General features: G+C 32.3%; 1 protein-coding gene across 8 annotated transcripts in view; it reads right to left on the reverse strand.

Annotated features, from left to right (window-relative positions):
* ASCC3 (activating signal cointegrator 1 complex subunit 3) overlaps positions 1–13294 on the reverse strand; it is a 335684-nt gene that overhangs the window by 152794 nt on the left and 169596 nt on the right. For all 8 annotated transcript variants that reach the window (XM_025444816.3, XM_025444818.3, XM_025444817.3 and 5 more), the window contains one exon: positions 223–357. In XM_025444816.3, coding sequence (XP_025300601.1) covers positions 223–357 — 135 coding nt within the window. The remainder of the gene's footprint in view (positions 1–222; positions 358–13294) is intronic.

Raw genomic sequence — 13294 nt, forward strand, 5'->3', positions numbered from 1 at the left:
GACTAAACACAATGGTAACCATATAGATAGATATAACTGAAAACATCATGCATTGAAATCATTTAGAAGATCACCAAAAGAATAGATTATAACATGATAAATATGTAAGATTAACTCCTTGGAAACTGGAGGTCAGAGATCTACCATATATAAAATATCTGTAATATATGGCACAGTATATGCTTTATAAAGTTCTTGTATCTTGCCATCATTGTTCCCAACCTGTTTTTCTGCATGTCCATATTCAGATCCTTGTGAAGGTAAAAAGCAGGAAATCTGACCACTGTTTTTTGCTCTTTCTATTAGAGACATAGCTGTTCTTACAGTGGCATTTCGAGCATGTACAAACACCATCACCTAAAATAAAGAAAAGGAATTTATTTAATATTAAAATATGTTAAAAGATAGCTTAATACTAGTTTGAAAACTACCATATGTATACTACCATTAATCTTCCAAAATATAATCCCTGGTTTATGAATTCCCCTACATTTCTTTATTTTACAACAAAGTGCATACAAAATAAAAGTAAGTTAAGTAAAATTCAATACTAAGGCTTTATATACTGTTAACCTATAAATTAGTGGAAGTCAAAACTGAAATTAATGGATTGTATAAAATGTGGAGTTTAATTTGTGCTTTTCTCTTTTGAAGACATAATTCATGAATGAAATCATACATTACGGGGACAGAGTATAAAAATATACAAGAGCCCTGTTTTTCTCCACCATCAACGAAATTTCCAGTATTATCAAGATGTTTAAAGAAATTGAAAATGATAAAAACAGCCATCCTTGGACAAAATCATGTCAAAGAACCACCATTTAAAATAGAGTTTAGGGAACTGCCAGAGATGAAAATGCTTCTAGAGAGGCATTTGGAATTTTCTATTGTTGTTGTTGTTGTTTTTTTTTTTTTTTTTTTGACCTTCCTGTAGAATTACTCACAAAGTGACTGTGGAAATCTGAATTAGGGGGAAGTCACGTATCTGGATGCTTTGCCAAGGAGAAATGGAAAAAAGTCTTTTCAGGGACAGTCACCATGCAGAGTGTCAATACAACTGAAGAGAATAAAATAAGAGAATGAGGAGTACTTTGCATCTGCTGCTATCAGTGCCTGCCTTCTCTCCTCTGTGTCTTTTCTTCTTTGGCTTCTATGTCCCCCCACATTTAGCTCACCCTAGTCTTCCCAAAGTGCCATTACTATAATAAAGTAATTTATTCTTTTATATGGAAAATTGATCTTTTCCAATTTTATATGATATGAAGCAAGTATCTCTAGGTAATTTTTACATTTTAATCAAAATCTTAAACATACAACCTAAGGACAATCAGCAGTATGGGTGCTTTGTGTGACTTAAAGACAAGTTCTAGCCCAGCTTCCAACCAAACTGAGATCTCTAAGACTCTATGGAGTTACCATGTATTTCTCTTCGGTCTCAGCAACATGGAGGTCCTAAGTTTTGCCCTTCCCTCAATATCTCTCTATATTTTTCTGTTATGTTTTCCCAGAAACATAATTATTTAGTTATTTCTTTTATTTTTATTTTTATTTATTTATGATAGTCACACACAGAGAGAGAGAGAGGCAGAGACACAGGCAGAGGGAGAAGCAGGCTCCATGCACCGGAAGCCCGACGTGGGATTCGATCCCGGGTCTCCGGGATCGCGCCCTGGGCCAAAGGCAGGCGCCAAACCGCAGCGCCACCCAGGGATCCCTAGTTATTTCCATTTAGAAAATTAAGTAACTGATGGTTTTAGTCAGGGAATTGATAGGCTCATACTATTTGACCTAAGTATAAGGGAAGGTCATTTTGAAAATGAACAAAAGTAAAAAGGGGAGGGAGGCCTGGGATTTAGCCAGAAAGGAGACAGAGTGACACAGATCTAGAGTACACACTGTATAATTTACTCACAGTAATCTTATGCCTATAAACTTGCCAAAGAAACCGTTCCACATATGGGATGCCAATTATATTTCAGAGGACAGTAAAATCACAGAGAATAAACATTCAAGACATTGGAATGCTTAAATTACTAATATTCTTTTAGAAAGTATTCAAAGTGAAGGAGGGTAGATAATCTGGAAAAAAACAAAATTCTTCAATGAAAAACTTGCATTTAGAGACAATAAAATAAGCACTACAAGTCATCTAGAGAGATTTAACATTAGTTAATCATAGCCATCAAGGATATAAAGCATAAGCTTTCATACATGGTTAGAAGCTCTAACTGATTTGCTGATACTAATGTGTTTTGAAAAGAAATATAGTCATGAGTATCTCTAAAGAGTATCCGAATAAAATTTATTTCAGTAAGCTTCATGAATACTTGGAAAATTCTTCTGTTTTTTCTTTTCAACTAAAACAACAACAACAACAGCAACAACAACAACAACAAACCCAAATCTGACTTCGATAGGCTCTCTAGCTTTCTGGAGAAACATCTTTATTCACAGGATGTCAAGAGAATACCATTTAAGTTCACTGTAATATTGTCAACATTATTGACAGAAGCTGTTTAATATTAAGTTAGCTAGAAAATTCTCTTAATTCTAATGCCCTGCTAAAGCTTCATCAGTTCAGAATCTCTCAGATTCTATGATCCCATCTCTTGTAAAAAGTAAAGGGTATTTCAATAGTGAGTTTCTTCTTAAAAAGTTAAGGCAGATTTTTTTCTCTTATATAAAATTAACTTTTATTACACACAAAACCTCACTAACCTCTAATATTAAATTTTATGAAAACCTCAATTAAAATGAAATTATTTATTTTTAAAATTAATTTATGCATTCATTCAAATGTTTCTGAGAATTCTGAGAATCACTATCAAGCCCCGAGAAAATTGCAAAAGAGAGAGGCAAAATTCTGCCTTCATGGAGATGATAATGTATGTATGATGTAGTAAATAAGCACAAAATATTTTTTACTTGCTGAGAATTTACTAGCCATGTATGTATAAAAAATGTTGGAAGGTGAAATATGAATATGGGCAAGACATGGTCCCTTCTGTAAAAGTCATGTACAAATTAAAGAAGGCGAAAAAAAACTAGACACATGGAGCAGCGATAATTCAGAAATGCTAAACATGGAGCTGGTGTGTCTCTTTCATTCATCCATCACACTATATTTGCACAGTACCTACTAAGTACCAAACAATGTACTAAGCACTAGGGATACAATGAGAAATAGGTTCTAAGGCTCCAAATGGGTACACTCCTGTTGGCAAGGAAGAATCACTAGTAATCAGCTATCTGGCTATGGAAGCAGGGTGCAGGCTGGATGGAGAAGCCCACAATAGTATGTAAAGAATTTATTCTTGGTAATTTTAGTGTGTTAGCTTGAAGAAGTACATTCTCTTTCAAAGTTTCTTACACTGAGGCCCAGGGACCTCTTCATTGGAATTACTGCTAGTACTCAAAAAAATAGACTTCTAGGTCCTTCTTAAAAAGTTAAGGCAGATTTTTTTTCTCTTATGTTTTCTCTTAAAACCAACTGGGTAAGAATGTCTAGGAGTGGGGTCTAAAAATTGAATTATTAACAGCTTTTGAGATGACTACTGTACTACTGTGTGAAATTAGTTAATAATTACCACCAATTTACTTTTCTTCTCCTAAGTAAATTTAAAAGGAAACATAAATAAAACGACCACTACAAAGATGACATTAAAAATTCCCTAATAACCTATCTTTATTTACATATATACATATTCATATATATATATATATGAAATATCAGAGAATATGAAGGTATTTCATATAACCAGTATAGCCCCAAGATCATTTCCCAGATGGGTTTTTATAATGCAACTAGATTTTATTCTCCATAATTCAAATGCCACATTATGTAAATCCTGTTGATACAAAGAACATAAGGGAAAATAAAATATGACCCTAAATCTTCATTAATTATTTCAGTCTGACTTGTCAACTTATCATTTTGCAAATTATTTTCCACTGCAGCCATGAGAAATATTAGTTACAACTTAAAGTAGCAGTTTCTTTTTATTAAATGATCCATCACTTCTTGTTCAGTATAATAAACTCTCCTCCTTATTAAGAATTTTCTGTTTAGAGGCTCCAAAAGAAGCCATTACAAGGTTTTGGGTCTCTGTAACATACTTGATTTTACAGTTTGTTAATTTGGTTAATTATTTTAAATATATAAAAATTATAACTAACAGGACAGCACTGTTTCATTTGGCAGAAATAACTTCAAATTAATCTTAGAAATACTACTGGTAACCAAACAGCAGTTAAATGGGCATGTGTCATTAATGTAAGATTATAACCATAGATTCAAGTCAATAATACTGGTAAATTTTAATTGTTTTATGAAACTTTATATTTTTACTAGAGGTATTTTTAGATTAATACATTTAAAATATATTAATACATTTAAAAATATAAAAATATTGTATATATAAATATAAAAAAACTTTTAGTTTAAAAAGTTAGTCTAAAAATTTACAATTAAGTCAGTCCTACACTAGAAGAGAAAGTATGTGAATTTGAGTTTTTGTCCTGTTATTTGATGTGCCCAAAGACAGTGTTCTTTACATAAGATGTCAAAAAGTAATGAGAGTGAATGCTCAGAAAAATAATTATTCAAAAAACTAGAATGCTTAAGTAACTTATATTGTTTCAATGTATTCAGAGGAAAGAAGGACATATTATTCGAAAAATATCAAAAATTCTACTTTGAAGCATTATTAAAGAGCAGTGATTTAGAATAAACTATTTAATCTCTCCTATTCTTATGCCCCACCCCAGTCCACAGGTAGTTATTAGAGTCACAGGATTACTATAAAGACTGAAGTACATAATGTAATTGAAAACACTGCATTTAGTAAAATCATAGCTTTCAAACTTTAGAATGATTCAAAATCACCTAAGAACACAATTGCTGCTCCTTTCCTCCACCACCCTTTCAGATTAAGTAGGTCTGTGGCAAGCTACAACTTTGCATTTCTAACAAGTTCCAAGGAGATGCTAACACTCTTTGTCCAGGAATTTTAAAAGCCTCTGTCAGAACTGCTAAGTATCAACACTACTGTAAGGGTAATAAACAATGGAATGAATCTGGCCTCAAAGACTAGATGGTGAGATCAGTAAATAACTGTTATGTGACTATCTATTTCTCATTGATGTAAGTGTGTTATGTATCTAACACCACACCAAGTAATTTAAAAGGCCACTTATCTTTTAACAGCTCTGTAAATGTGTTGTGCAAGATGAAGGAGAAGTAATAAGGAAGGAAGGAAGGAAGGAAGGAAGGAAGGAAGGAAGGAAGGAAGGAAGGAAGGAGGAATATTTAAGCCCGAGATTATTTGAAAACAGGAGGGAAGGAGGGCAAGGATTAATTGTGAAATGTCGAATCAAAGACTCTTCCCTAGAATTTTCCACTAAGAAGGAAGACTGAAAAAGAAATATCAAAAAAATACAGACAATATAGCAAATGGATGTTCCATAGAAAATGCTGCCAAGGAATGGTATCTTTAATATACAGTATTTGCTCTTGCATGGGTTAAAGAATGGGACCGGAGGGTGAGGAGTTTTATGTCCTAGTGGTTTATGCTTTCACTCTAACTGGAATGGCCTGTTATGTGTCTTGCTCTCAATTCTTTCCAACTTTCTTAACCCAGGTTTCTCAAGAGAGGTAAGCCCTAATCATCTAAACAAATAGTAATTTTAAAACTGCATGGTCCCCAGATCAGCATCAGCATCCCCTGGGAACTTGTCAAAACTACAAACTAACAGCACAACACTAGATCTGAGTCATTGACTCTGAAGATGAGGCTCAGCAACTTGGTTCAACAAGCCCTCCAAGTGATTCTGATGCATGTTATGCTAAAATTTGAGAGCCATGCATTAAAAGGTGAAAAACAAAAACAAAAACAAAATCTTCCCTCTGTCACATTTAGAACATTCTGGTATCTTTGGAAGGATGGAGAACACAGGCAAATCATTTTCTGTGTTCTTTACAGTTTGAATGAGGAGTACCACTAATGTATCTCAGATATATTTATATACCACAAGAGCGTGTAGGCAGAAAATAGTTTTATCACAGTGTGGTCATATTATCACATCTGTGTTACCAGGTAAATGCAATTTTAAAAGGTTTAATTTTGTATGCTGCGCATCTAAGAGACATTTGTGGTGCGATACTATAAGTAATTATAGAGTCTCATTTTAGGCCTGCCAATGTTGGCCAGCTGAAGATACTCAAATCATCTGAAGATCTTTTCACCTCAGTACACAGTTGCTTTGTTTATTTTTTATATTAGCATAGTATCCCATTACTTAGAAATACCATAATTTATTTTACTAGTCCTTGCTTGATAGACATTTGTTTCCAGTCTTTCATTATTTAAAACGATGATGCGGGATCCCTGGGTGGCGCAGCGGTTTGGCGCCTGCCTTTGGCCCAGGGCGCGATCCTGGAGACCCGGGATCGAATCCCACGTCAGGCTCCCGGTGCATGGGGCCTGCTTCTCCCTCTGCCTGTGTCTCTGCCTCTCTCTCTCTCTCTCTCTGTGATTATCATGAATAAATAAATAAAATCTTTAAAAAAAAAAACAATGATGCAATAAATGAGTGTTCACAAGCCACTTCACAGGTTTGAGAATATAGTTTTTGGATAATTTCATAGAAGTGAAATTGTTGGATCAAATATAGCTGACTATTCATTTAACTATTTCCTTATTCTGAACATTGTTTTATTATTGGATATTTTTTTCTTTTCTTATCAATTTGTAGGCATTTTTTGTATATGGAAGATAACACACTTTGTATTTTTCTATATTGCAAATATTTTGTTCTAGTCTACACTATCTTTTCACTTTGTTTATGGTATCTTGTTTAGTATGGAAACAGTTTTTCTTTAAATTCATCATTTTTCTCTGTGGCTTCTGAGAAATTCATACACAAGCAAGTAAAAATAGCCATAAACATTTGAAAAGGTGACTGAACTTCACAAACACTGTGTGTCTCTGGTAATCCAATAGTAGACACAAACAGCACAGGATTTTGCTCTCCCAGATAGATATTTGAAAAGACATCCATAATACAGCACTACGTGAAAAAAAATCTAGTTGAAGAACAATTTCCATAGAATTATTCTGATGTGCATGTTTAAAATTAGAGATATAGATGGACCAAATTAGATACCTCACAAAATAAAAATGGAAGTGAGGGAGGATAAAAAGACGTTTCCTGTGTATATCATGTTTGCTTGTCTTACCCACCGAAACAAGCCCTAACAGTTTTATAATGAAATATATAAATTAGGGGATCCCTGGGTAGCTCAGCAGTTTAGCGCCTGCCTTTGGCCCAGGGCGTGATCCTGGAGTCCCAGGATCAAGTCCCACTTCAGGCTCCCCCCAGGGAGCCTGCTTCTCCCTCTGCCTGTGTCTCTGCCTGTCTCTCTCTCTCTCTCTGATTAATAAATAAATAAAATCTTTAAAATATATATATATATATATAAATTATACTGAATAGAAGAAGTGATCAATGATGACAATGAGATCATGAGTTTATTTATAATATACTGCTATACTAGCATATTTGATATGATTATTTTATTGCTAAGGTTTTTATGGTGTCAAAATAAAAACTTAAAGGAAACATTTAACAATGTACTTATAAGGGCGTTAGTAGTACTTTTGATCTAAGTACAAATTTATCTCGTTTCAGAGTACCTGGAAACACTTTAAGAAGAAAAGGGGGAAAAAAAAAAAAGAAGAAAAGGGAGATGTTCTCATAGAAGAAAATAAATAGCATTTCAAGGGAAAGTATACAGAGATCAGAGGTACAGAGAAGAGAGAAAATCCATAGGGTGGTAAATATACATTTCTGACAGAAATGGAAATGTAGACAGAGTAGCAATAATATCTCGAAAAGCAAAAAACCACTTCATTATAAAATATGTATTAAGATGAAAAAATTCATTTAAGACTCAGAAAAAAATGACTAACAAATGACTAAAAGACTAAAAGGGATATTTGAGAAATTACTTTTATGTTGGAGATAGATTTTAAGCTGAAAAGTTAGCAAGAAGGCTGTCACTGTGAAAAAAAAAATGACACAAAAAAGTATAAAAGAAAACAGCAGACAAAACAGGAAAAACCAGAGAGGATTTTATCATTATAAAATGATAGGACAATCAACAGAAAAAAAAATTTAAGGGGTGGGTTAATTTAAAAAAGGGGATGCTCTATTTTTGATGAAGAGTCCAGATGAGCAAGAGAGTACTTAGGTATCTCTCAGAGTTAGTAGGACTGTTGGAGACAGATCTTAAAAAAGGAACTTTGATTTAAATATTTTTAAATATAGCTCTGCAGCCACTGAACTGCTTGAAAAGTTAGTACAAGTTCATAAAACTTCATTAAGAAAAAGAAAAGAAGCCCCTTTACCTACATGGGGGAGATAGATTAGTAATTAGTAATAATTACTAATTATTAGTAACTGGTCAAATTAAAATAATAAAAATTTCCCTTACGCTTCCAGATATAAGAAATATTTTATTCTTTTGAGCATCTAAAAAATTCAGGTGCTCCTTCTCTTAAGCATTTATCACTGACTACATTTTACTTTTGCCTCTTTCATGCTTGACATAGGTCCTCTGCAAGTCTGCCATCATCCAACAATTACAAGACAGGCCCTGGGACATAACAGTGGGCAAACCCAGCACCGTCTCTGTGCTTCTGGAGCTTCTATTTAGTTACTATGGGGAAAGGTTAGAGACTGAGAACACAGAAGCTGCTACTTGTTACATGAACTATGGGAGGAAACAGTAACAAACAACAACAAAAGGAAAAAGAAAAGCATAATGGAAAAATTAATTGGGATCTTCTCTTAAAGTTAGCAAATTACTTGATTTTTTTTTAAGATTTATTTTTATTTATTTATGAGAGAGAGAGAGAGAGAGAGGCAGAGACACAGGCAGAGGGAGAAACAGGCTCCATGCTGGGAGCCCGAAGCGGGACTCAATCCCGGGACTCCAGGATCGCGCCCTGAGCCAAAGGCAGGCGCGAAACCGCTGAGCCACCCAGGGATCCCCCAAATTACCTGATTTAAAGGTCATGACATTTCAAGTTTCTTCATTACTGGCCTTTGGCTGTCATCTCTCTAAATTCTTCTTCCTATTGTTCAAAACTTCCATGCATTTGTATGTTTCCAGGCCTCTGCTCATATTTTACTTTACTGCCAAATTCACCTGTGGAAATTCTACAAACCTTTAAACCTGGTTCTAATGATTCACCTCCAATCTCTCCAGGGAAATTAATCATTCCCACAGCACTCTGTTCATACTTGTACCTTGTCTCAACAGATACATAGGTTTTTACCCTGATGTTAATAACCACTAGGACTAACAATAAAAGGCATGATTTATTAAATGCTTATTATGTGCTAGGCGCAGTACTAGGTGCAATGCATGGTTCTCTATTTTACTATTAACAACACAATTAGGTGGTAATACTTTTAGTGTTTTACAGATGAGAAAACTGAAGCTCAGAGTCTTAATAACTTGCTACTCATTCAAGAGCAGAATAGGGAATTAGCCTCGCTTGAAAGCCTACATTCTTTTCATCAAGTTATATTTCTTCTTTGGGTGTTGCCTAAGGGCAAGTTTACATCTTACTTATTTTGAGGTTTCCTTGTCATCGCCTGTCCCATTCCCCAAACTACTATTCAATCAGTAGGTACTTGATAAATGATAGCTGAAATTCCAATGTTAAAAATTATCACTTTTCAGAGAAAACATTTTTTCAATACTTATGAGCAGAAATTTGAATTTAAAAGTTTAATTAATCATATATATTATATTATATTATATTATATTAATTATATATATTAATTATAATAAATTATAATAGGATGTAGGCTGAGAATACTTTCACTGATACATTTATTAGAATTTAGGGTATTAACTTCTAATTACCCAACTATATAATTAACTTTCCTGGATTATTTTAAAAAATGTATTAGCAAACATTTTATTGATATTTAATAAGCTAAAATTGTTATTGATTACTCTTCTCATACTGTTGTAAAGCTACATATATATGTATTTTAATACCACTTCAAAGTTCAAAATTTGTGATTTAAAAAAGAAGCAACTTATAAAATGAGCTATCCTGAGAGCATCTTAAAAAAAAATTCTGGACTTTGAAGTCAAAGATAGTTCCTCAATCAAAGCTACCTACATTTACAATGAATTAATCAAATTCATGAACCAAAACAATGTCCTACTTGATGGACACGAATAAAGAAAGTACTCTTTTGCTTCATATTGGTAGAAAATTTGACACTACTCTACCTGGATTACATCCACAAAACTATTATTACTAAAATAGTGCAGCTCTAAAAATAGGGCTAAATTAATAAAATTTAAAATCGTCTATTTTATTAATCATGGGTATAATAACTAGCATTTATTATCAGATATTCCTGGCAACCAACTAAATTACTAACACATGTTTTTCATTTTAAAATGATGTGGTTAAATGTTTATCAGATATACATGAAAATATAAACCACCTCAGATAGGGTTAATTCACTTGTCCTACCTAAATCATAAAACTGTATAATTCACTGACTAGTCTTCATGCATTAAATTATGCAAATAAACCAAGAAAAGTAATCTGGAGTAGAGAGAACTGGTTCCGCAGCTCCAAGCTGTGTAATTAGATCTACACTCGGCAATTCACAGCCACCTCTGGACTCTCATGCTGAGAATCTGCAGTTCTTCTCAAGAAACCTAAGCTTTTAAGTGATAAATAGATTCAGGTTATCATTACTGAATTATTTAGGGTATTACCCTGAAAGAGAAATATATTCTTTGCCAATTTCTTTAAGGGGATAAGTTTTAATATTTCTCAGTTTCTAAGTTTGAGTTGTAGGGAACTTTAACTGCTATATTTAGTTTTTTTTTTTTTTAACTGCTATATTTAGTTAAAAGAAATCCATGATACTTTACATTTTTAAAACCCTAAAAGATACTTGTTATCAAATGTATAATAATAATAATGAAAAAAAATTGGAGGACTTAGTGTACACACTACACCATGACAGCAAAAATACATATCATTTTTCTAGCTAAATCCACTGTAAGGAATATAATCTTACAATCAACTCACCATACTTCGGGACATGGTACAATATTCTTAGAAACATAAGACAGTCTATCCAGTATAGTCTCTAAAATATTAAGACTACAAACTTACAGAGAAAAAAAGTAGTTTTTAAAATTTCAAAATGATAAATATTTTGAATGTATTTTCTTTTTACTATAAACTTTTTCTTTAATTAAAAACAATGTTTTCTTAAGAAAACATTAAACATGTGTATATCTTTTAGAGATAATATAATTTATGTTATCCAAAAGAAGCTCTGATAATTTTCTATATTAATTCGGATCTTGTTTGTACACCATAGACATTTATGCATTCAGTAATCTGAAATTTGAATTCATTTTTTTTTAAGTAGACTCCACACCCAGTGTGAAGTCTAGTGAGGGGCCTGAACTCATGACCCTGAGATTAAGACTTGAGCTGAGATCAAGAGTTGGACACTTAACTAAGCATCAGCACACCCTGAATTCATTTTTAAAACATTCATTATAGTTATAAACTTAAGTAACTTAACCACATTGTATATGCTACTGAAGTAAATTTTATACATTAAAATTATCTTAAGCCTAGAAAATATTAGAATTTTTCTTCTAGTTTTTTATAAAAAAGTAAATACACATATCAAGAATACTAATTTTACTTGCTCATAATTAAATTTAAGATATACTGAAACTAATTTTTTTTTTGTTTAGGAAAAAATTCTTATGTAGACAAAACTCTTACCTTATGACGAACTAACCTATATAACATGTTTTAGTCTTATTTTGAATACCAACAGTTTTAGATCTAAGTTTGAATCATAATTCAGCATCTGTATAGTAGATAAGCTTGGGCAAATTAACCTGTGCTTTGTTTTTTTTTTTACCATTAAAATGGAGATAATACCTGCCTTACAAGGCTGATGTAGATACAACAAACAATAATTAGAAAGTACCAGAAAAGAGCCCAGCACACAAAAGGTGGTTCATTCAATAGAAAAAAAAAAAAAAAAAAAAAAAAAGATCTTCCTTACATGCATCCACTACTATCAGTAGTGTTTTCTAAGGCAATAGAAAACAAATGCATTTGTTTTCATACATAAGAATTCTTCAAAGATTTGAAAAATTCTATCATATTTCCAGTATGACTGTACTTTCCTCAGCTAAATATCACCAGTTCTCATGCTGTTTTCCATAAATGATAGTTATTATGGCTTGACATAGTTGCATTTTTATTCTTTATTAACATAAAGAGAATGCACAGAAGAGAATTTGTTGAAGAAATGATTTGTTTAAAATGTGTAAAGGCTTTATAACTAAAGTGTTCTCATATTGATTATATAGTTTAATATGACTTTACATTATGTTTTCAAAGATATATCAATTTGGACTGTAATTATGGAGAAACCCGAAGAATTTAAAACACACAGATTGACACCCATTTCTTAAAAATGTGAAAAAAAGAATTTTTTAAAATTGAAAGATCATATGCTTTCTGAAAAGAATTTTTTGAAAAATTTCATCACTAAAAATTATTAGGTTGCTCTAGATTTTTCACACATACTATTGATGATTTCCTCAGGCCAGATTTTTCAGGGGGAATTTACAAGCATGTTCTCTACATTCTTTTCTCTTTGCAGGGCAATAACAGATTAAATTAAAATGTCAATTTTGTGGAGGTAAAGACATTGAAGGGGAAGTAAAAAGGCCAAGGTTCTAGTTTCAATTGCAAAGCTTTATTAGATGCCTGGCTTTGGGCATATTATGAGGCTTAGTTTTGTCATCTGTAATAAGAAGGTGAACTAGTGAACTTCAAGATACTTTTCATAAATTCAATGATGAAGCAAACATAATGACAATCTACCAAATGTTGTCTTTAAAATACTTTCCATCTGAAATAAAATTATTTGGGAATTGATAAGAAGATGATAAAAATATGGTTTAATAAGCACACCTATAATTAAGGGAAAAAAGTACTATCCGTCTTAACTTTCAAGTAAGTAATACCTTTCCACAGGATTTTTGGAAATGATTCAAATTATAATGATAGAATATTTATATCATGGTATGAACTTAAAGATGACTATGAAGTATATTTTTATATCATATATGATATTAACAAATTTGTGACACACCTAGAACTGCTTTTATGTAAAAAAAAGCATTTAAATTTTAAAGTTTATT

Source organism: Canis lupus, chromosome 12 (genome assembly GCF_003254725.2).
Source record: "Canis lupus dingo isolate Sandy chromosome 12, ASM325472v2, whole genome shotgun sequence".
NCBI lineage: Eukaryota > Metazoa > Chordata > Mammalia > Carnivora > Canidae > Canis > Canis lupus.